The sequence below is a fragment of the Erinaceus europaeus genome, chromosome 12, assembly GCF_950295315.1.
Source record: "Erinaceus europaeus chromosome 12, mEriEur2.1, whole genome shotgun sequence".
NCBI classification, from domain to species: Eukaryota; Metazoa; Chordata; class Mammalia; order Eulipotyphla; family Erinaceidae; genus Erinaceus; species Erinaceus europaeus.
This window is the reverse complement of record NC_080173.1, coordinates 72,994,060-73,016,296: the sequence shown is the minus strand read 5'-3', so window position 1 is coordinate 73,016,296 and position 22,237 is coordinate 72,994,060. Positions and strand designations below refer to the sequence as shown.

Here is a 22,237-nt window from a genome sequence, read left to right as displayed (position 1 = left end):
GCCAGAGCTGAGTGGTGTGCTGGTAGCCCTAAAAAAAAAAAATCTCTTGAAAAATAATGAAATGATTCCTGCTCAAAATCGAGTCTACTTTAGTTTGAGCCTTTCTGCTCAGCTTCTAATTAGAATCAATTTGGAGCTAAATCCTTCTCACTTCTGGCTTTTCATAGTTAACTGAGTGATAAATAAGATTATATGTCACACTATTATTTTTGCAAAACAAAATGTGATTTTCAAAGTCAGTAACTGAAAATTCTAAGCCTGTACTTTCTAGAGGGCAGGAAGGAGTGATTTTTATCCCTTACTTGACCTCTTAATTTGTTGGATACACATCAAGAATATGTTGTGAAGAAAGCATCTTGGTATCTTTCTTCTCTCCCTTTTACTTATTAATTCTGAAAGACAGAATTCTTAGATTAGAAATGATTCCCACCTACAGGGAAGAAGTTTCACTAGTAGTGAGCCAGTGCTGCAAGTGTCTCTCTCCTACCTCCTCAGTCCCTCTCTGTCTTATCAAATAAGTAAACAGAGACACAACCAGAAACACCTTAGAAGACATATGCAAATATATATAGGGGGGGAGAGGGAGGGAAACACACACCATGACAACTGAAGCTATTCCAGTAAGATAAAAGTCAGTTTCACACCTGGGTTGTGTGTGTGGCGAAACAGCTGCTCTATCAAGGTGAGCAATTTTGCCGCCGGAATATCATTCTTCATAAAGGATTGGTGAAGCATCAACTCCATTATTTCCTTTCATTTGCAGTTATGTCACATTTACATGCATAAAGTATAATAGTCTTATGTCTACCTTTCCTGATAATTATTAACAAGTTAAAAAAAAAAGGCATATGCTGAGAGAAATAGCTTGACTGATAAGAGTACTGGACTTTCATGCTGGTTTGATCTCCAACACTGTATGTACCACAGAGATGCTCTGGCTCCTTTCTCTCAAATAAATAAAATGAATTTTCAAAGGCCTATGTTAAGGCAGGATGCAACTGGCAGATTCTAGCATAAGATTTACATATTTCTACCACTCATACAATCATTTAACAGGTATTGAAAATTAAACAAGAACCCAGATTGAGATAAAAACAACAACAACAACAACAACAAAACAGCCTTGGGCCAGAATTCTGATAGGTCTCCTAGGGTTGCGTTTCAGCAACATACGGGAGTGCCACAGCATTGGTGTGGTGGTGATTCTCTCTTTGAAATAAAAAGAATGAAACAGTTGACCCATGAAAGCTGAAAATAAAAAGACACACACACAATATCTGTGACAAAAATTCCTCTAATTGCCCAGAATATTTGTATAATTAAATATTAGGAGGAAAGTCTACTTTAGTTCACAAACTTGCCTGTAGTGTGCTTTCTCCATGTCTTAACCCTCCAGCATAAACTCACTAATATGACAGAGAGAAGGAAATTTTTCAAAGGTAAACATGCTCATTGTTATTTTCTGGTATTTTCTTAGGTTCTTTCTTTTTTAAAATATTTATTTATTCACTTTTGTTGCCCTTGTTGTTTTATTATTGTAGTTATTGATATTGTTGTTGGATAGGACAGAGAGAAATAGAGAGAGGAGGGGAAGACAGAGAAAGAGACAGAAAGACACCTGCAGACCTGCTTCACTGCCTGTGAAGCAACTCCCCTGCGGGTGAGGAGACTGGGGCTCAACCAGGATCCTTCCGCAGGTCCTTGTGCTTTGCACCACCTGCACCTAACCCGCTACACTATCGCCCGACTCTTGGTTCTTATTTTTTTCCCACCAGATGACCATTTTAAAATAAATAAACAAGTATTTAAAAAATTTAACTTATTTATTTTGGAGAAACACCTGTTTAACTTCTTCCCCACTGCAAGTAGTGCTTGAACCTGGGTTGTTGTACATTGTAATGTGTGACAATTAATTACTGTGTGACTACTAAACATTACTGCACTTACAACATTAAAAAAACAGAAGACATTTAAAATTATTTTGATCTAGGACACAAAGCTTAATAACATACATGGTCTGTTAGTCCACTTCTAAATTTGTACTCCAAATACTTCTGAAAATTGAATGCAGTAAATGTAGTTGTACAGACATTTGTCTAGGGAAAGCAAAGCCATATCTAAACTTAAGAAAAATACAAATAAGGAATACTTATCAACTGAGAAAATGTCCTTTAGGAATTAAGACATTTCTTAGTCACCATATTTTGATAGTATCCCAGCATTGGGTGAGGCAGCGACGGTACAACACAATGGGAAGAATACAGTGTCACCACCTATGAGACGGGCAGTCCCATCTCTAAGAACAACTCTCATCAATAGCCTGACCAAATCAGTGCCATGCTTAAAATGATCCAGGGATGGAGTCCCAGCACCCCAAGGATCTGTTCCTCATTTATATTTCTTACATCTTTATACAACCCCCTGTCCTTACTGTGAAGTTCTAGACTAAATCTTGTTCCACTGTGACTCCATATTTTTGCAGAAGTTGTTTCCCCTGTCTATAGATTTCATTATATTGGCAGTAAGACATTGCCACTAGAGTAAGCACTCATTGTTGGTTAAGCCAGTGGTTGAAAAAGCAGAGGATTATTTCTAATCCTGAAACTAAGCCCCGCTATGTTAATTTGTCTTCTATGAAATGCTTGATGATTTTAGTTGTCCTTAGGAAAGAAAGTAACTCAATACACTAAAGCCATCACAAGTTCAGTATAAATTATTAGGAGTGATTTCAACTTGTTTTAGTTACAAAAGTCAGATTTTACCTCTTGAAATGGTTCACCAGAACTCCAACAAGTTCTCCAATTCTACTTTCATGGGTTGGCTGTTTGCTGAAGAGACAGACAATGAGGTCTTTGTTGTCTTTTGTATGGAATACTACAAGTTGGTCCTTTCCATTGGAAACACTAAGACCAGTCAACTGTAGAGACAAAAAAACATGGAAAATATTAGTAGCATGGCTCTCAAAAGAGTTAAAAAATATATTTTCTGTAACGATTCTTTTCAGTAACCCTGATGACTTTAATCTTTATCAAATTTCACAGAAAAGCAGATGAAAGGAAACAAAGAACAAAAATTAATGAGACTGAAGGCAGAGAAAATCAATGAAACCAAGAACTGGTTTGGATCAATGAGACTGCTAAATCTCTAGTTTAAAAGGACAAAAGAGGAGACTTTATAAAAGTAGATATATCACTACAGACCACAAGATATGCAAAGAATACTTTTCAGTAAGTTAGCATTTTCAACAATGCTACATAACAAATTCAACACACTTATTAAAAGTTTTTAACATGGTATTTGTTCAATTTTGGATATATTTTATTTGGCTGTAAGAACATTTATTTGACTTCATTAATAAAAAATATCTCTTAATGCTGGGACAGCCTCTTCTTGGTATTTCTTTTGCTGCTCTTATTATTTTAGCATAGTTACCTGTGATTGTGAGAAGGGAGTTGAGTTGTACTATGTTTATTCTAAATAAGAGTAGGTAACCTGTTTACTACAGTAATGAGAAGGTATATAGGCAACACAGCTGTCCAATATTTTCGAGGCCACTAAGTTATGTCCAAGTAGCTAAGATTCAGGAATAAAAACCCTAAAAGATAGTGTATGATGCCAAACTAGGAGCTTAAAGGGCAAAGCCATGGCTCTTTCTGATAAGGACGACTTTTCCCTGGGGCTAGCATGGACACTTGGAGAGGCCATGCTCCCAAAAACAGTTGTTTGAAAGTTACAATGAAAATTTCCAAATCTTTTATTAAAAAAAAAAAAGAATGTAACTCACTTTATGGGGTCAGCATTATTCTGATACCAAAAGTAGACAGGGTACAAAAAAAGAAAAAGAAAAAAAAGAAAGTTGCAAACCATTATCTTTCATGAACATGATTGTTAAAAGAATAGTCAGCATGAAATATATTAGCATCATGGTGAAGTATAGATTATCTGATAAATGCAAAGTAAGTTCAGTATTCAATGTAGTCCATCATAGCAGAAAATAAAGCCAACTGATACTATGAAAGTTCTTGACCAAATTCAACATTCATTACAGTTCCAAAGCACCATCCTTACTGGCGAGAAACAATATTTTCCTCAAAGATTGGGACCAATGCAGGGATTTTTCACTGTTACTATTGCTGTGCAGTATCACACTGAATGCATCAATTAGTACAATAAGGCAAATTTACAGAAATTAAAGATAGAGGTTGATCATCGACACAGAAAATCTCAAGGAATTATCAAAGTAGGTGTCAGAACTAGTAAGGAGGTTAAACAAGGTCATAAAAACCTTTCTATATTGCAGCTATGAATAACTAGTACAGAAATTTAGAAATAAAGCAATCCACAATTCCACACATCTATGCACACGTTATCTGTAGATCTAGCAAAATGCTGATGAAACAGTAAAATCTCAGTAGAGCAAAATAACATGTTATGATTGGAAAAAAAGTATTTTTAAGATACAAATTTCTCCCAAATTGTGTAATCTCAGCCAAAATTCCATCAGGGATTTTTTTTTTTTGGGGGGGATGATTAATGGTTACACTCAACAGTAAATACAGTTGTTATTGCATGTGTAAAATTTCTGTCTTCTGCAAAACACTCTTAACTCCCTGCCTAGGTCCTCCTCCATCGTGCATCAGTACATTGAAAACTGAGTCAATATTCAAGGAAATAAAAAAAGATACAAAGAAGTAGAAAGATATCCCATGTTCATGGATTGAAAGAATGAATCTTCTATACAGAGTCATATACAAATTTAATATAATCCCCATGAAGGTCTCACCAATTTTTTTTTTTTAAGAGAACAGAACAGAAACTACAAAAGTTTATCTGGAGAAACAACAGAACTGAAAGCATTACACTCCCAATTCTCAAACTATGTTATTATTATGCCATTGTAATCAAAAGTGCCTGGCACTGGAACAAAAAGACACATTGACCAGTGGAATAGAATTGAGAGCCCAGAAATAAGGCCCCCAGACCTATGGACATCTAATTTTTGATAAGGGGACCCAAACTATTAAATGGAGAAAGTCTCTTTAGCAAATTGTGTCGGGAAAATTGGGTTGAAACGTGCAAAAGAATGAAACTGAACCATTGCATTTGAGTGCACACAAAAGTAAACTCCAAATGGATCAAGGAGTTGGATGTTAGACCAGAAACTACTAAATACTTAGAGGAAAATATCGGAAGAACTTTTTTCTAATTTTTGTAGGAATTGTCAATGATACAAATCCAGTTATAAGGAAGACTAAAGCAAAAATAGACCAATAGGACTACATCAAATTAAAAAGTTTCTGCACAGCAAAAGAAACCACCACCCAAACAAAAGACTCCTGATAGGATGGGAGATCTTTACGTGTGATACATCAGACAAAATGCTAACAACCAAAATATCGAAAGAGTTCATCAGGGCTTTTATAAAGTCAACAAAGTGATTCTAAAATGTGTATAGGATGACAAAGTAGAATAGTAAAAAATAGGGAGTCAGGCGGTAGCGCAGTGGGTTAAGTTCACTTGACGCAAAGCGCAAGAACCAGTTCAAGGATCCCGGTTTGAGCCCCTGGCTTCCCACCTGCAGGGGGTTCGATTCACAAGTGGTGAAACAGGACTGCAGGTGTCTATCTTTCTTTCCCCCTCTGTCTTCCCCTCCTCTCTCCATTTCTTTCTGTCCTATCTAACAATGACAACATCATCAACAATAACTACAACAACAATAAAAAAACAAGGGCAACAAAAGAGAAAATAAAAGAAAAAGAATAGTCAAAACATTTTGAAAAAAAAAGTTGAAAGCTTTACAGTAGTTGATTTAAATGCTTTAGTTATCAAGACAATCCAGTTGTTGAAGTGATGAAAATGTAGATCAGTTTAACAGAATGGAGAGTCAGAATTAGTCCCACACAAATATGGAAAAAATGAATTTTCATAATGGTATCAAGGCAAGTCAATGGAGAAAGGACACTCTGGACATCTGGATAACTCAGACATTCACATGCCCAAAGAAACAAGTACCAACATACATCTCATACCTTATGAAAAAAAAAAAAACAGTTTAAAAACAATAGATCTAAATGTGAAATGTAAAACTATAAAATTTTTAGAAGAAAACAGAAAATCTCTGTGACCGAGATGGAGGTAAAAATGTCTTAGGACCCAGAGACCCACCCTACTAGGGAAAGAGAGAGGCAGACTGGGAGTATGGACCGACCAGTCAACGCCCATGTTCAGCGGGGAAGCAATTACAGAAGCCAGACCTTCCACCTTCTGCAACCCTCAATGACCCTGGGTCCATGCTCCCAGAGGGCTAGAGAATGGGAAAGCTATCAGGGGAGGGGGTGGGTTATGGAGATTGGGTGGTGGGAATTGTGTGGAGTTGTACCCCTCCTACCTTATGTTTTTGTTCATTAATCCTTTCTTAAATAAAAAATTTAAAAAAAAAATAAAAAAATGTCTTAGGAATGACATCAGATACACAGTCCATAAGACTAAAATGATGTTAAACTAAACACTCAAATTTAAAATAAAAGCTTCCCTGAGAAAGATACTAGGAGGAGAATGAAATGACATGAAAGGTTAGTATGACTGAGAGGATATATTTGTAAAACCCTATTTAAAAAGGAAACTGGTTCAGCATGTATAAAGAACTCTCAGAACTACACAGTAAGGGAGCAAACAGCTGACTTTAAAAGTGGGCCAAAGATTTGAAGTCACGTCACTAAAGGACAACAAGAGGATGGCAAAGAAGCACATGAAAAGGTGTTCCTCAATAACCATTTGATAGAGAAATGCAAATTCAAACTATGAGATACCACCACAATTCTATCAGAAAAGCCAAAATAAAACAACAGAAAAATGACAACACCAAATGCCAGTGAGGCTGTACAACAATTAGAAAACTCTCATATATAAATAGTGGGAATGTAAATTGGTACTATTGCTGGGAAAACAGTTGGTAGTTATTCAAAGAGTTAAGCAGAATTATATAAATGGGCAATTTCTTTTAACCTAGAGAAATAAAAACTTATGTTCACATAGAACAGAATGTGTTTAATTATTCCTATTCACAATTGTCACTAACTAGAAACAAATGACACATGGATAAGCAAACCGTGATATCTTTACATTGTAGGACGAAGCACATCAATAAAGAATGAGTGGTCAGGGAGGTGGCACAGTAGATAAAGCGTTAGACTCTCAAGCATGAGGTTCTGAGTTCAATCCCTGGCAGCACATGTATCAGAGTAATGTCTGGTTCTCCTTCTCTCTCCTCCTGTCTTTCTTATTAATAAGTAAATAAAATAAAATAAAATAAAATAAAAAAGAATGACTCAAGTTATTGAGAGGTATTATGCTGAGGCTTAATCTTAAATGGTTGAATACTGCTGACTCCATAGTGTATGAACTGTAAGAATGGACAATTTATCAGACTTGAGGATTTGTGAAGCCTGAAATTGTTTTTTTTGGGGGGGAGGGCAGTGAAGAAGCCATTCTGTATCCTGACTGTGCTGATAGTTACACACATTTCTGCATATGTTCAGACTCATAGATTGTAGACCCTCACGACTGCTAAACATCACTACTTATTTTTATTTATTATTTATTGCCAGTAGGGTTGTGGTTGAGGCTCATGACTGCAAGATGAATCCACCACTTCCAGTGGCCATTATTTTTTCCTTTTTAAAAATTCTTTTTGACAGAAGGAATTGAGGAAAGGGGGTGGTAAGGAGGAAAGAGAGACAGAGACCTGCAGACTGTTTCATTGCTTGTGAAGCTTTCCCTCCTGCAGGTGGGGATGGGGGCTTGAAACAGATCCTTGCACATGGTAAAGTATGCCCCCTTATTTTCATGTTTTAAATAAAAAAGCTTCTCTATTGTTTTGATACTTAAATATTATACCTTGCACAATAAAGAAGCCCAAGGGACTTCTCACTCTGTAATTTATTCTTGGATTGCAGAAAACATTGAAGTGCCACCTCCTGGTCACCACAGGTGCTGTCAGTTGGTCCAGCATTGTGTGCATTGGACACAATGCAGAGTTGTCAAGTGACCTGGGGTGGGAATGGAAGTACCAAGGTCTTGAAGTATAATCCCTGCTCTAGGGGAATTCATAATCCAGCTGGATAAGTAAAAGAAGCAAGTATCAACAATGACCACTTCAAGGATGACAGAGGACCTAATGGGGGTTGTATTGTTATACGGGAAACTGGGGAATGTTATGCATGTACAACTACTGTATTTATTGTTGAATGTAAAACATTAATTCCCCAATTAAAAAAATTAAAAAAAAAAAACGACCACTTTAGCAGTTCATACACTTGGAAGGCCAGTTACCATGCTTACACCTTACAGATAAGGAAATTGAGGCTCAGAGAGGTTAGCTGATTCACAGACCTTGTAACTGGAACTCAGGCCTACAGACTGACTCAGAACCATGTTCTTTCTATCACAGCAGGCATTTTTCAAATGCCATGTACAAATGAATATAAACATAATACGCTCAGCACTCCTAAAGGTCAAATGAATCTGTTTTCAGAGCAGGTGAGTTCTTTTGAGTTTAAAGAATGCCAGTCTCAGTGCTTAATAGAGAAGGGAAATTGTTCAAGGAATCAGAAGTCATTTTTCAAACCTGTGTACATTATGGGCTTTCTGAGGCTACTGGCAATAGAATATATCAATCCTTCTGCCATATTCAGATAATTTTAGATGATTAAATTAAAAGTGTCATTCTCATTAAAAACATTGTGATGGGGGGCTGGGTGGTGGCACACCTGGTTGAGTGCTCAATGTTGCAATGCACAAGGACCCAGGTTTGAGTCCCCAGTCCCCGCCTGCAGGGGGAAAGCTTTGTGAATGGTGAAGCAGTGCTGCAGGTGTCTCTCTGTCTCTCTCCCTCTCTATCTCCCCCTCCTCTTAATTTCTGGTTGTTTCTATCCAATAAAAAGAATAAAGATAATAAAATTAAAAAATTGTGATGCTTTATTCTTATTTGATAATTCTATATGCAAAATTCAGAACTGAATTTATGTAACATTTCACAGAAGAGCTTGACTAAAACCTAATGAGAATTGTATGAGTAGCTGTCAGTAGGGAATCAGGAGCCATTAGCATTAGGGATTCAGGAAAAGAGATTAGCAGTGAATGCTAAGATAGTCATCTTAGATGCCACCTATGCCAGAGCAAAGGATCCTGATTCTCTTCTCAACTGGCTTTTACTGTGGAGTATGGCATCTTTTCATCCTGCCTTTTCCTATTCCAGCTTGGTAACTTTATGCTGCTGCTGCATAAGAGTTTTTCAAGTGGGGCTGGTGAGCATGTCACTTGGATGACATGCTTCTTTGCCAAGTGTGAAACCAAGGTTTGAGCACGGCCCTCAACGAAGCACTGAAGGAGGCTTTGGTACTGTGGTCTCTCTCTGCCTCTATCTATAATAAAGATGCTATGCCTATGGGTGTGTCACAGTCCCCAATGGAAAGAGAGAAAACACTACCTATTTTACTTTGCTATACAAATCATGAAAGATGAACTCCCTGTAGCCAGGGCAGGAGAAACAGCATCCAGAGTTTCCCCTTTTATTATGGGAGACAGGGTCAGAAGTAGGGGAAGAACTGACCCTGGGGCTGACCTGGGTGTTAATCTTGATTCTGCCATGTGATCTTGAGTGAATAATTTCTTGGGACATCTATCACTTTTTTCCGCAAAAAAAGGCTCATGCTATATGTCTTGTCTATAACAAAAAATTGTGGTAAAGATCAAATAGTACAACTCAGGGATATATATATATATATATATATATATATATATATCTTCTGCCTGCAAGAGTTCTAACACCCAAATATATTTCTCTGAACAGAAGTGAAACTTCTTATCAAATTGCCTTCTTCTTACCATCTTGGGATCTTGATGCTATGATAAACTGAAACCTTCTTCTTCACTGGTTACAAAGATTTGAACAGGGCAGATACAGCCTCTTATTGTAACCAATGGCAGTTCTCCCAGATGTTAAACAGTAAGGAGAACCAAACAGTGAATACAGGAGGATGGGCTGAAAAAAAATAGGTCAAACTATGGAGGAGAAGGAATCAAAGCAGGTCCTCCTCTAACATGTTAAGTGTGAGAGAGAACAGTAAACTAGAAAATGACTATTTCTAATTTCTAACCTCACTTATGAAAGAAGCAGAAATAGAAAAAGTAATTCCGAATGCAAAATTAAAAACAACAGAAGCAGTAACAGAATAGACACTGCACAAGAAGAACTCAAAGAAAATCAGTGTTAGATTTGAGTTCTTAGATAGGAGTCATACATTCCAGTCTAACAGAATTAATAGTGAATCACAGGAAGTGTAGCCCATAGGAAGTTTTGGATTTCTAGGTAACGGTAAAAAAATCTCCATGTATGTAGATCGATCCCCCCTCCTCTCGTAGGAAGAGAATGAGGAGAGACCAAATGTCAATTTACCTCATGGTGGAAATGGACCTAATTTGGACCATTAGCCCCCTCCCCCAATAAAATGATGAGGAAAAAAAAAAGATGAGTCCAAAAAAAAAAAAAAAGATAAAAAAAATGAGAGGATTGGCAAAGATAAACTAGAAAAAACATGCCATACATCAGACAAAAGGCTAATGATCAAAGTATATAGAGAACTCAGCAACAAAACAAGCCCAGCAAAAAATGGGGAACAGATCTGAACAAAATCCTCACCGAGGAAGATATTTAAATGGTCAGCAGGCATTTTAAAAATGCTCAGTCACTGTTTATCAGAGAAATACAAATCAAGACACTGAGATAGCACTTCACCCTGTGAGGACAACACACACCAGTATGTCATAGCATCAGTATTATTCTGCTGACTCACAGGTCCCACTAATTGATGTGCTTGTTCAACTTGAATCATCACTATGTAGTCAGACTGCAAGGCTTTCACTTTCTCCAGGCAGGTATGACACTCTGTATCACCTTTCTTTTATACTATGCCGTGAGATATAGAACAGACTTTATGTTTTATTTATAAAATGGAAATATTGACAAGACCACAGAATAAGAGTGATACAGTTCCACACAATTAGAACAGTATTTCTTACCATAGTAAGCTAAGTATTTTGAATTAGATCATCAGTGTAATACTGGTTTTAGTTTTCTAAATACGCTGAGTAGTCTTGGTCAATAAGGCATTGTGTATAATGGAAAGAAATAGCTTCCTCCGCTATAAGAACATATTAGAGGACTGAAAACAAGTATCATGACTAAGTATAGAGAATTCTGACTTAATCTCTCAATGTATTTATTGAATAGAGACAGAAACTGAGAGGGAAGGGGGAGATAGAGAGGAAGAGAGAGATACCTGCAATACTGCTTCACCAGTCCTGAAAAGCTTCCTCTCTGTAGGTGGGGACCAGGGATTTTTAACCTGTGTCCCTGTGCATTGTAACGTGAGTTCTATGAGGTGTGCCACCCCCCCCAAGAGCTTTAATTAACATCTCCATCATGCCAGTTCCCTCGGGTTACTCTATTTAAATTTTAGTTTTATAGTTCTAAGTCAAATTGGCTTAGTTATCCAGCATTAAAACAATTAGCACATTCCTTAGAACTAAAATTCCTGGGACTCATTCTTGTAAAACAAACTCAATATATGTATTTTCTTTGTATTCTTTGTTTTTATGGATTGAGCTATTAGAATTATGAGAAGTTTGCAAAAGAAATAGTCCATCTTTGAAGGTGTCAAACTAACCCAAGGCTACCATGTGATCTTTTTTTTTTTTTAAGTTTTTTTTAAAAATATTTTATTTATTTATTTTCTCTTTTGTTGTCCTTGTTGTTTTTCATTGTTGTTGTAGTTATTATTGTTATTGATGTTGTCATTGTTAGATAGTACAGAGAGAAATGGAGAGAGGAGGGGAAGACAGAGAGGGGGAGAGAAAGATAGACACCTGCAGACCTGCTTCACCGCTTATGAAGTGACTCCCCTGCAGGTGGGGAGCTGGGGGCTCGAACCAGGATCCTTATGCCGACCTTGTGCTTTGCGCCACCTGCGCTTAGCCCGCTGAGCTACAGCCCGACTCCCTACCATGGTGATCTTAAAGGGATAATTAAAATTCTTAGAATATCATTTTATTCAAAATTACTTGAGATAGAAGGTTTGAAATTTAAACTGCTTTTAATTGTCTACGTACTATGTGCATATGTGTGTGTTTGTGGTATGTGTGTATCAGACCTTGTGTATGTGTTATTTCATTGCTCTGGGTCACTTTTTCATTCATATAGAGTGATAAAGTGAAAGAGATCCCAGTACCACAGTATCCCGTTTTCCTAGCCCTTTCCATGTGATGCCAGGGCTTGAATATGCAATGCAGACACCCTACCTGGTGAGCTATCTTTCTATGTTAAAAATGCGTGTGCGTTTCCTTCAGTGCAGTGGAGGCCAGGCTGCATGTATGCAAGAGCGGCACACTATCCATGGGAGCTGTTTTGCGGACCTGCCCCTATACATTCTTATGCTAGAATTCCTTATGAGAGAATATTGCTTTCATTTGTCTCTCTCAATGGACAATCAAACAAAACTGGCTTCCAGTTTTCAATAATTAAAAAGTCATGTTGAAACTCTAAGCTTACAGTTGTTAGATTAGGCTCAGCTTCGACCTGTAGGACAAAACCAAGTATAGACTGACAGTTGCAAAACTGTGTCTTGAAGTATAACATCATAGACAAGGAGGTGGGGTAAATACTTTCCCCAAATCAAATACACTGTGACTGTATGTTATTCTGCTTGCTATATTTTTGTAACATAATTCTTATTTATTGCTCTGTCTGGATCCATGCCTGTCTTTCTTTCTTTCTTTTTTTTTTTTTCCCTCCAGGGTTATTGCTGAGGCTCAGTGCCTGCACTACTACAAATCCACCACTCCTGGAGGCTATTTTTTCTCTTTTGTTGCCCTTGTTGTTTATCGTTGTTGTTGTTGTTGTTATTGTTATTGCTGTCACTGTTGTTGCATAGGACAGAGAGAAATTTGAGAAAGGAGAGGATGATAGAGAAGGGCAGAGAAAGACAGATGCCTTACAGACCCGCTTCACAAGCAGTGAAGCAATCCCCCTGCAGGTGAGGAGCCAGGGGTGGGTGGGGGGGCTCGAACCAGGGTCCTCACACCAGTCCTTGCGCATTGCGCCATGTGTGCTTAACCTGCTGCGCTATTGCCTGGCCCCCCATGCTTGCCTTTCTGTATACATGTATATGCTTTTGACAGTGAGGCCTGGAAATGCCTGCTACAAATTCTAGGATTCCAATTATTTCAAGAACCTGTAGAGTTCTGGAGAATGTGTGAATCAAAAGAAAAGGCCTCAACATCTTAAGATAAGGCTCCAATAATGTAATAGGCCATAACACTTATTTATGTTTTTAAAGATTTGATCTTAAAACGATGATCAACAGGGGCTGGGTGCTCCTGGTGGCCATTTTTTCTTATTTTGTTGTTGTTGGATATTACAGACATAAACTGAGAGAGGAGGGGAAGAGAAAGATAGACACTTGCATACTGCTTAACAACTTGTGAAGTGACCCTTCCTGCCGGGGGCAGGAAATTTTATTTATTGGGGGATTTTCTTTATTGGGAAATTTCTTTATTGGGACATTTCTTTATTGGGAAATTTTCTTTATTGGGGGATTAATGGTTTACAGTCAACAGTAAAATACAATAGTTTGTACATGTATAATATTTCCACATAACAATACAGCCCCCCAAACTAGGTCCTCCTCTGCCATAATGTTTCAGGACCTGAACCCTCCCCCCACAACCCCAGTCTTTCACTTTGGTGCAATACACCAGACCCAGTCCAAGTTCTACTTAAGAGTTTTCCCTTCTGATCTTGTTTTTTCAACTTCTGTCTATGAGTGAGATCATCCCATATTCATCCTTTTGTTTCTGATTTATCTCACTTAACATGGTATCTTCGAGCTCCATCCAAGATGGGGTAAAGAAGGTAAATTCACCATGAACCTGAGACTTTGGAGCCTCAGGAATGAGAGTCTCTTTGTATAGCCATTATGCCATCTACACCTGTTTTCCACATAACAATTCAATGCCTCTCTAGGTCCTCCTCTCCTGTCATGTTCCAGGACTTTAACCCCCCCCCCCAAGCCCCAGAGTTCTTTACTTTGGTGCCATACACCAGACCCAATCCAAGTTCTGCTTTGTGTTTATTGTTCAACTTTTTTTTTTTAATTGGATTCATTTCATTGAGGGTACCTTTAAAATTTAGGTGGAAAAGAGTTCTCTCAATAGTTTCCTGTATTTGGTAGTTTCTGGTCTAACATCCAAGGGGTGTTGAAATCCCCTATGACTGTGTTGCTGTTAATTTATTACTGTAGCCCTTTCAGTAGATGTTTGATGTATTTAGATGGCCTCTCATTGGGTGCATAGATGTTAAATCGTTAAGACCTCTTGATTGACTGATCCTCTGAGCCTTAAATAATGTCCATCCCTATTTTTTACTTTAAAATTTTATTTTATTTTTACTTTAAAAATTTACTTTTTGGGGGGGTCAGGCGGTGGCGCAGTGGGTTAAACGCATGTGGCGCAAAGCTCAGGGACCGGCATATGGATCCTGGTTCAAGCCCCCGGCTCCCCACCTGCAGGGGAGTCGCTTCACAGGCGGTGAAGCAGGTCTGCAGGTGTCTATCTTTCTCTCTCCCTCTCTGTCTTCCTCTCCTCTCTCCATTTCTCTCTGTCCTATCCAACAACGAACAACATCAACAATGGCAATAATAATAACCACAACAAGGCTACAACAAAAGGGGGAAAAATGGCCTCCAGGAGCGGTGGATTCATGGTGCAGGCACTGAGCCCAGCAATCCTGGAGGGGGAAAAATTACTTTTTTAAAGAAAATTCTTTATTGGGGGATTAATGGTTTTTTTTAAAAAAATTTCTTTATTGGGGAATTAGTTTTACAGTCGACAGTGAATACAATAGTTTGTACCTGTATAACATTTCTCAGTTTTCCACATAATAATACAACTCCCACTAGGTCTTGTGTTGTTCTTTTCCAGGACCTGTACTCTCCCCCCAACCCACACCAGAGTCTTTTACTTTGGAGCAACACACCAACTCCAGTCCACAAGTTCTGTGTTTCCCTTCTAATCTTTTCAACTTCTGCTGTTTTTACTTGTTTTAAGGTCTATTGTGTCAGATTGAGAATAGCTGTCTGTTCCTGCCCTTTTTTTGTGGTCCATTAGTTTGTATGGTAATTTTCCATTCTTTCACTTGGATTCTGTGTTTGTCTTGTTGAGTTAGATGGGTTTCCTGCAGACAACATACGGCTAGGCTGTATTTTCTGATCCATCTCTCTACTCTATGCCTCACTTGAACTTCGAGTCATGTTTGTTTAACCCGGTGCGCTGCCGCCCAGCCCCTCTTTTTCATATTTTTAAAATGTAATGCCAGGGAAAAAACAGGGCCTCACTCATGCATGATACTCCTAAGTGATCACCTCAGCCTAATTTTAAAAAGTTATATACATTAAGAGACAGAGAGAAATAGATACCAAGACATTGTCCCACCATCCATAAATTCCCGTTGGTGTTGTCCATGGTGTTCCCGAGCGGCAGGGATCAAAACCAGGACCTTACATATGACAAAATGTATGCTTTACTCACTGAGCACCTCTCTCATGCCACCTGTCCTCCTTTCCCCATCCCAGACTTTCAGAAAGCAGCTTGGTTGTCTTGAGTGGGAGGATCTCTTTCCCTCTGTGGCCAGTGCTCCCTACACACACCTCTAAGGGACTTTATTAGTTTGGGTTATTTCCTACTGATGAAAGATGTGCCTAACACAGAGAGATGCCAGCAAATGTCTGCATGTACCTTGACATATGCATTTGGTCTTTGGGATTTCCATTCTGAAGTAGTTCAGTTCTCTGGTTTGACTGCAGAGGTATAATATTTGTTATTTTGCTCTCAATTTAACAAACTGATTTGGCTGCTCAAGGATGGAGAACATTCTGTTTTTCATTCAAAAACTTGGAAGACAGATGCTCTGGGATTTTTTTTTTTTGTAGGATGTCTGGTGACTTTTTCACTTTGTCTCTCTATCCATCTGTCTTTCATAGTCTCCCTTCTCTTTCCTTCTCTTCCTTTTTGTCTCTCCTTTCTCATTTTGTTCTCTTTTTCTCCTTACTCTAACTAAATATTAATCAGAAATCTAGCTTCAGGTTTAGCATGGAAGTACTGCATAGTTTTTATAAATAACCATCACCTGGAAGCAACCAAAAGTGTTTATGCCCCTGAGCTTCTATGCAAGAGGGTGATTGTTCTGGGGAAGTCAAACCTATCACAAAGGTTTGGTGTAGAGAAGTTCTGTCATCTCTGGTGCCAGACAGCTGAGTGTGTGTGACTTGCAGTGATTCTAAGCCCCCAGTTCTTAAACCCCAGCCTTCGGGTCTTCCCAACCAAAGCCCTAGATAATATGGAACAGTGGAAAAGTGGACCCATTGTACCCACCCCCAAATTCCTAACCCATGGAATTCCATGAACATAAATAAATGGGAGCTGTTTTACTTCACTATGTCTGGGGGGTGGTTTGTGACACATCTCAAATAGTAATTTGAGTAGAGGTGCTAATGTAACACAATCATAAAACAGTTGACTCTGGCTTAGGGAAATGGGTGGAAGCTGGAAGAACCTTGAGATAGTTGGAGGAATCCTGTGGGCAGTAAGGAGACTATCTGTATGTCTGAAGAAAGTTAGCTAAACATGGAGGCAAGCAGACTGACCCTTTGTAATAAAGTGGTGGCATATTTTACAACAATGTTGCCTAGGGGAGAAGAGAAAACAGAAAATGTACTTAATAAACTCAGTGATCTAGATCAGGAGGTTTCTAGACAGAAACTGAAAAAGCCATCTGGCTTCTTGCTCTCTATGAAACAATGTGTGAGAGATGATCTTAATAAAGAATTTAAGATTTCATGCGAAATTTAGAGGAAATATAAAAGAAGCTGGCAATAACTGGATTTGAAAATAAAACTGTTTCTTATCCCCAGCTTCTCCAGATGGCAAATGATTCTAAAGTTCAGAAATGATCTCAGGGCAATGATCAAATCCAGAGCGGGACTGAAAAACGCTTTGTTGAAACCTCAGAAAGATCTAAGGCAGTGCTTCCTAAAACTTTCCAGACAGACTCAAAGTTTTCTTAATTTCTTCAAGACACATCTTAAAAATTTCTCTATTTAACAGTAGGTTCCCAAGAGTCTTAAGGGTCTTGCACATTATAGCTCAAAGAAGCCCAAGGTACAGAAGAATTTATTTTGTATAAGTTTGTGCACTTCAATTTTTTTCTTTGTCTAGCAAAGCAGATTACAAATTAATGTATAGAAAATACAACAAGATTTCCAAGGAATGCCATCAAACCAAACTGAGAGGATCAGAGATAGAACAAAAATGTGATCAATTTTTTGTCTACCCAAACTTTGGTGGGAAAAAAAACAAACAAACAAAAACAGAGCTACTTAGATGCAAACACAAATGGTTGGTGACTCCTGTGTGCCTCCCATCCCCTCCTTTTGTAAGGGGAACACGTACTGCACTAGCCCCTCCCTGTACCACCTTTATATGCTGGTCTCTGGGACAACCTGTCCTGGTCCTTGCACATAATAACATGTGCCCTCAACCAGGTGCATAACTACCAGGCCCACAACTTGTCCTTTTAGTGCAGAGATTATTGATTGACAGAAGTCTAGTTGAGGAACTCATCTGGACTTACAAAGATGAGCTACTGAAGTGACCCCCCTGCAGGTGGGGAGCCGGGGGCTTGAACTGGGATCCTTACACAGGTCCTTGCGCTTCATGCCACGTGCGCTACCACCCAACTCTCAGGGGTAAGACTTTTAAGGCATCTTTCGAGGAGGTAAATGCATTTTTGAATGCCAAAACACTGTTAATAATTTTTGTAGCAAATGGGGGATTTAAAATCAGTTTTTAAGTCTGTTGACATACTACTGATGGGATTCTAGGTTCCTTCTTGCATCTGGGCTTACCACAGGACTTGTTTTTTAGCCAACAAAAGTGATACTGCATGACTTCTCAGGTTAGGTCACTGTTGTTAAAATTCGTAGGCTCTAGCCGGGTTAGCTTCACGGGCGGGTAACAGAGACGACCAGAGACATATGGCTGGGCAGGGAAGCTGTATTTCTTTATTCAGGAACAACGATTCATAAACTAAACCAAACTAATCACCAAACAGAACTCTGCTGTCTCTTTGCAGCGGCGCAAGCACTCTCTCTTCCTCTGCCACTCTCCAACTCTCCAACTCTGGAACTCTGGAACTCTCCAACTCTCGAACTGTGGAACTCTCGAACTTTGGAACCCTCTCTCGGGGTTCCTAGGGGCAGGGCCAAGTGGGCCCGCGGAACTAACTGGACTGATCCAATTTTCTTGGTGGGGGAGAACTAGAACAACCCAATGTAAAGCATCCAACAGGTCACTGGAGTATAATCAGGCTCAACTTACTCAGAAATACTCATGCGGGAGTTGTGCTGTAGCACAGCAGGTTAAGTGCACGTGGCGCAAAGCACAAGGACTGGCATAAGGATCCCAGTTCGAGCCCTGGATCCCCACCTGCAGGGGAGTTGCTTCACAGGCAGTGAAGCAGGTCTGCAGGTGTCTTATCTTTCCCTCCCCCTCTATCTTCCCCATCTCTCTCCATTTCTCTCTGTCCTATCTAACAACGACGACATCAGTAACAACAACAACAATAACTACAAGAATAAAACAAGGGCAACAAAAGGGAATAAATATTAAAAAAAAATACTCATGCATTGAGCCTAAGATTTTTTTTTCTTTTTGTTGTCAGGGTTTTCACTGGGGCTCCACGCCAGCAGAACAGAATTGCTTCACTCCCAGAGGTTTTTTTGCCTCCAGGGTTATTGCTAGGGCTCGGTGCCTGCACTATAAATCCACTGCTCCTGGAAGCTATTTTTTTTTTTCCCCTTTTGTTGCCCTTGTTGTTTATCATTGTTGTTATTGTTATTGCTGTTGTTGGACAGGACAGAGAAATCGAGAAAGGACAGGTAGACAGAAGGGAAGAGAAAGACACCTGCAGACTTGCTTTACTGCTTGTGAAGCGACCCTCCTGCAGGTGGGGAGCCGGGGGCTTGAACCGGGATCCTTACATGGGTCATTCTGCTTTGCACCATGTGCGCTACCGCCTGGTCCCCTCCCAGAGATTTTTTAATTTAAAGAGAGTGAGGGAAGAAGAGAAGGAGAGAAGGGAGGGAGAGAGGAAGGGAAGGAGGAAGGGAGAAAGAGAGAGAGAGAAGGAAAGACATCTACATATTCACAGAACTTCTTCTCCTAGCGTTTGCCCTTCTTCCGTAGCCAGTCAACAGCGTCAGGTTGAGCCTGATGTAAAGTTTCGAGACCTCCTTTGAATCTGGAGAGGTGGCAGTCGTTGACTATGTGGGTCATAGTCTGTCTGTAGCCGCAGGGGCAGTTCGGGTCGTCTCTGGCTCCCCAGCGATGGAACATAGCGGCGCACTGGCCATGGCCTGTTCGATAGCGATTGAGGAGGGCCCGATCATAACGTGCTAGGTCAAAGCCGGGTTGACGCTTGCAGGGGTCTGTGATGAGGTGTTTGTTCTTTGCCTCAGCTGACTGCCAACTCTGTTTCCAAGAGTCTGGAACAGAGAAGTTCAGTGTAGGCGTAGGGGACCAGATTGGGTGACGAGACGTCAAGCGTTGGACAGGGTGGGCGAAGATATCCGCGTATATTGGCAGGTCCGGTCGAGCGTAGACGTGGGAAATGAACTTAGATGATGCCGCATCCCGACGAATATCTGGCGGGGCGATGTTGCTAAGAACTGGCAGCCATGGAACCGGGGTGGAACGGATGGTTCCAGAAATTGTCCTCATGGAGGAATATAATTTGGAATCGACCAAGTGGACATGGGGGCTACGGAACCATACTGGGGCACAGTATTCTGCAGTGGAATAGCATAATGCCAGAGATGATGATCGTAGTGTGGAAGCGCTCGCGCCCCATGAGGAGCTGGCCAGTCTTGCAATGATGTTACTCCTCGCGCCCACCTTTGCTGCAGTTTTTATGAGATGTTCGTGAAATGACAGAGTGCGATCGAGAGTAACGCCAAGATAGACTGGCTGGGCTTCATGTGAGATTCTCGTATCGCCAAGCTGCACATTAAGTTCACGCGAGGCCAAGGCATGGTGTAGATGGAAAACAGATGATACCGTTTTTGCAGTGCACAGAACTGATTCAGTGCTAGTGCAGCTTCCCCTGGGCAGGTACTCCCACATCGTGGCTGGGGACTTGAACCCAGGTCCTCATACAAGGTAAAAAGTATGTGCTCTATCAGGCGCTTACCACCAGGGAGTAACATCTGTACAATTCCACAGCTCCTGGTGAATTCTCCCCCCCCCATACAGTATGAGACAGAGACACCACAGCACTGTTCCCATCTTTGTGAAGATTCCTTTTTGTGTGGTGCTCCCATGTGGTACTGAGAACTCTGGATCCTTGTGCTCGGTAAAGAGTATGTTCTTCGGGGTAAGTTATCTCCTGACCCAAAGTCGAAGACATTTTATAGTAAGTCTGACTACCTTGAGGCTAATGTAAAGTGAGGGAGATGAACAACTCCCAAAAGACTCATGAGGCTCAGTTAGTAGTCCCAGTTTCCAAGTCCTGCCACTCTCTATCAGTCATCTAAAGGAACAAGCCCTTCAGACGAGACCTCGGATAAAGGGATCAGATGATCCATCTGCTTTGCCCTTTCAGAATTCCTGACTTAAAGAGAAATTTTCACTAGAATAATTTTCCAACTTTACTAAACACATTACTCTTAATTCTTCCTTCTCTCTCCCTTTCTTTTATGATGCAGAACTGCTATGGTGAACATTAATTATCAAATGTGTTTTGAAGTGGACATATCTTTGGAGCTACTAACAAGTTCATAACTATACCTTTGGATCATATGCTCCAAAAATACCACTGTGTGTGAATGACATAATACATGCGTATATACATATATGTATTCACATACTTTATTTATTGCTCAGCTCTGGCATATGGTGGTAGCAGGGATTAGACCTGAGACTTGAGGCATGAAATTCTGTTGTGCAACAGACTCTAAGCCTTTGTGAAAACTTTAGTGGTTACTGTTTGGGATGGGGCTGTGGGACAGGACTGTGGTGGTGGGTACAGTGTGGAACTATAATGTATAATCTTATAATCTTATAGACCATTATGAAACCACTAATTTAAAAACTCATGATAGAGACATTACAACCCTTTGAAATTAAGAAAAATATTTTTCTGTTTCTAATCACTACTAACTAGTTTTATCTTTATTGGCATAAGGGCAAGAATATTTTAATCACAATAATATGATTCCCCCCCTCCAAAAAAAGTCTCAAGCTATCATTGATGATATTTCCCTGATCAGAATAATACGGTATTATATTGGTAGAATGAAACCCATTATATATGACCTGTGAGCTGGAACAAAAAATTCCTTCACAGTCAGTATAGCTGGCTTTATAAGTAAGCACTTAGTTATGAACTTAGTACTGCTGATCAATATTATTCAGGTCAATGAAAATAATGGTAGGAAAGGACTAAAGGGCTAAATTGATATTACTCAAGCGCTTTCAAACTGATGAGAAAAAAAACTGTGAATGATAAAAGAACAGAGCAAGGGGCCAGGTAGTGGTGTACCTGGTTAAGCGTACATGTTACAGTGTGTAAGGACCTGGGTTCGAGTCCCCAGTACCACCTGCAAGGGGAAAGCTTTGTGAATGGTGAAGCAGGGCTGCAGCTATCTTTCTCTGCCTCTCTCCCTTCCCTCTCAATTTCTGGCTATCTCTATCAAACAAATAAAGATTAAAAAATAATAAAGAACAGAGCATATAGCGGTTTAGGGAACTGAACCTGGGACTTCGGCACCTCAGGCATGAGCATCACTTTGCTTAACTATTTTGCTATTTCTCCTGCCCCTCAATTTTTTGTTTTTATTGTTTGCATATGGCACCCTAGATTGAAGCCAGGGCTTTACACACAGAGGGCTTGTACTCTGTTGCTGAGTCACCTCCCCAGTTCCTTCCAACCCTTGATTTTTACAGCTTGATAAAAGAAACTCAGAAAGACTCTTGAGTGAGCTTAATAACGATCCAACTGCCTTGAGTCAATGAACATCTCCACATTCACATTCAATTTCTTTTAAGTATTCCACATTCTGACAGGGAT

The 22,237-nt window shown here is 39.7% G+C and overlaps 1 protein-coding gene across 2 annotated transcripts in view; it reads right to left on the bottom strand.

The window, feature by feature from the left end:
- The window catches only part of MYO1D (myosin ID), a 386,590-nt gene that overhangs the window by 126,789 nt on the left and 237,564 nt on the right, over positions 1-22,237 (bottom strand). For both annotated transcript variants that reach the window (XM_060203968.1, XM_060203969.1), the window contains one exon: positions 2,763-2,917. In XM_060203968.1, the coding sequence (XP_060059951.1) occupies positions 2,763-2,917 (155 nt within the window). The remainder of the gene's footprint in view (positions 1-2,762; positions 2,918-22,237) is intronic.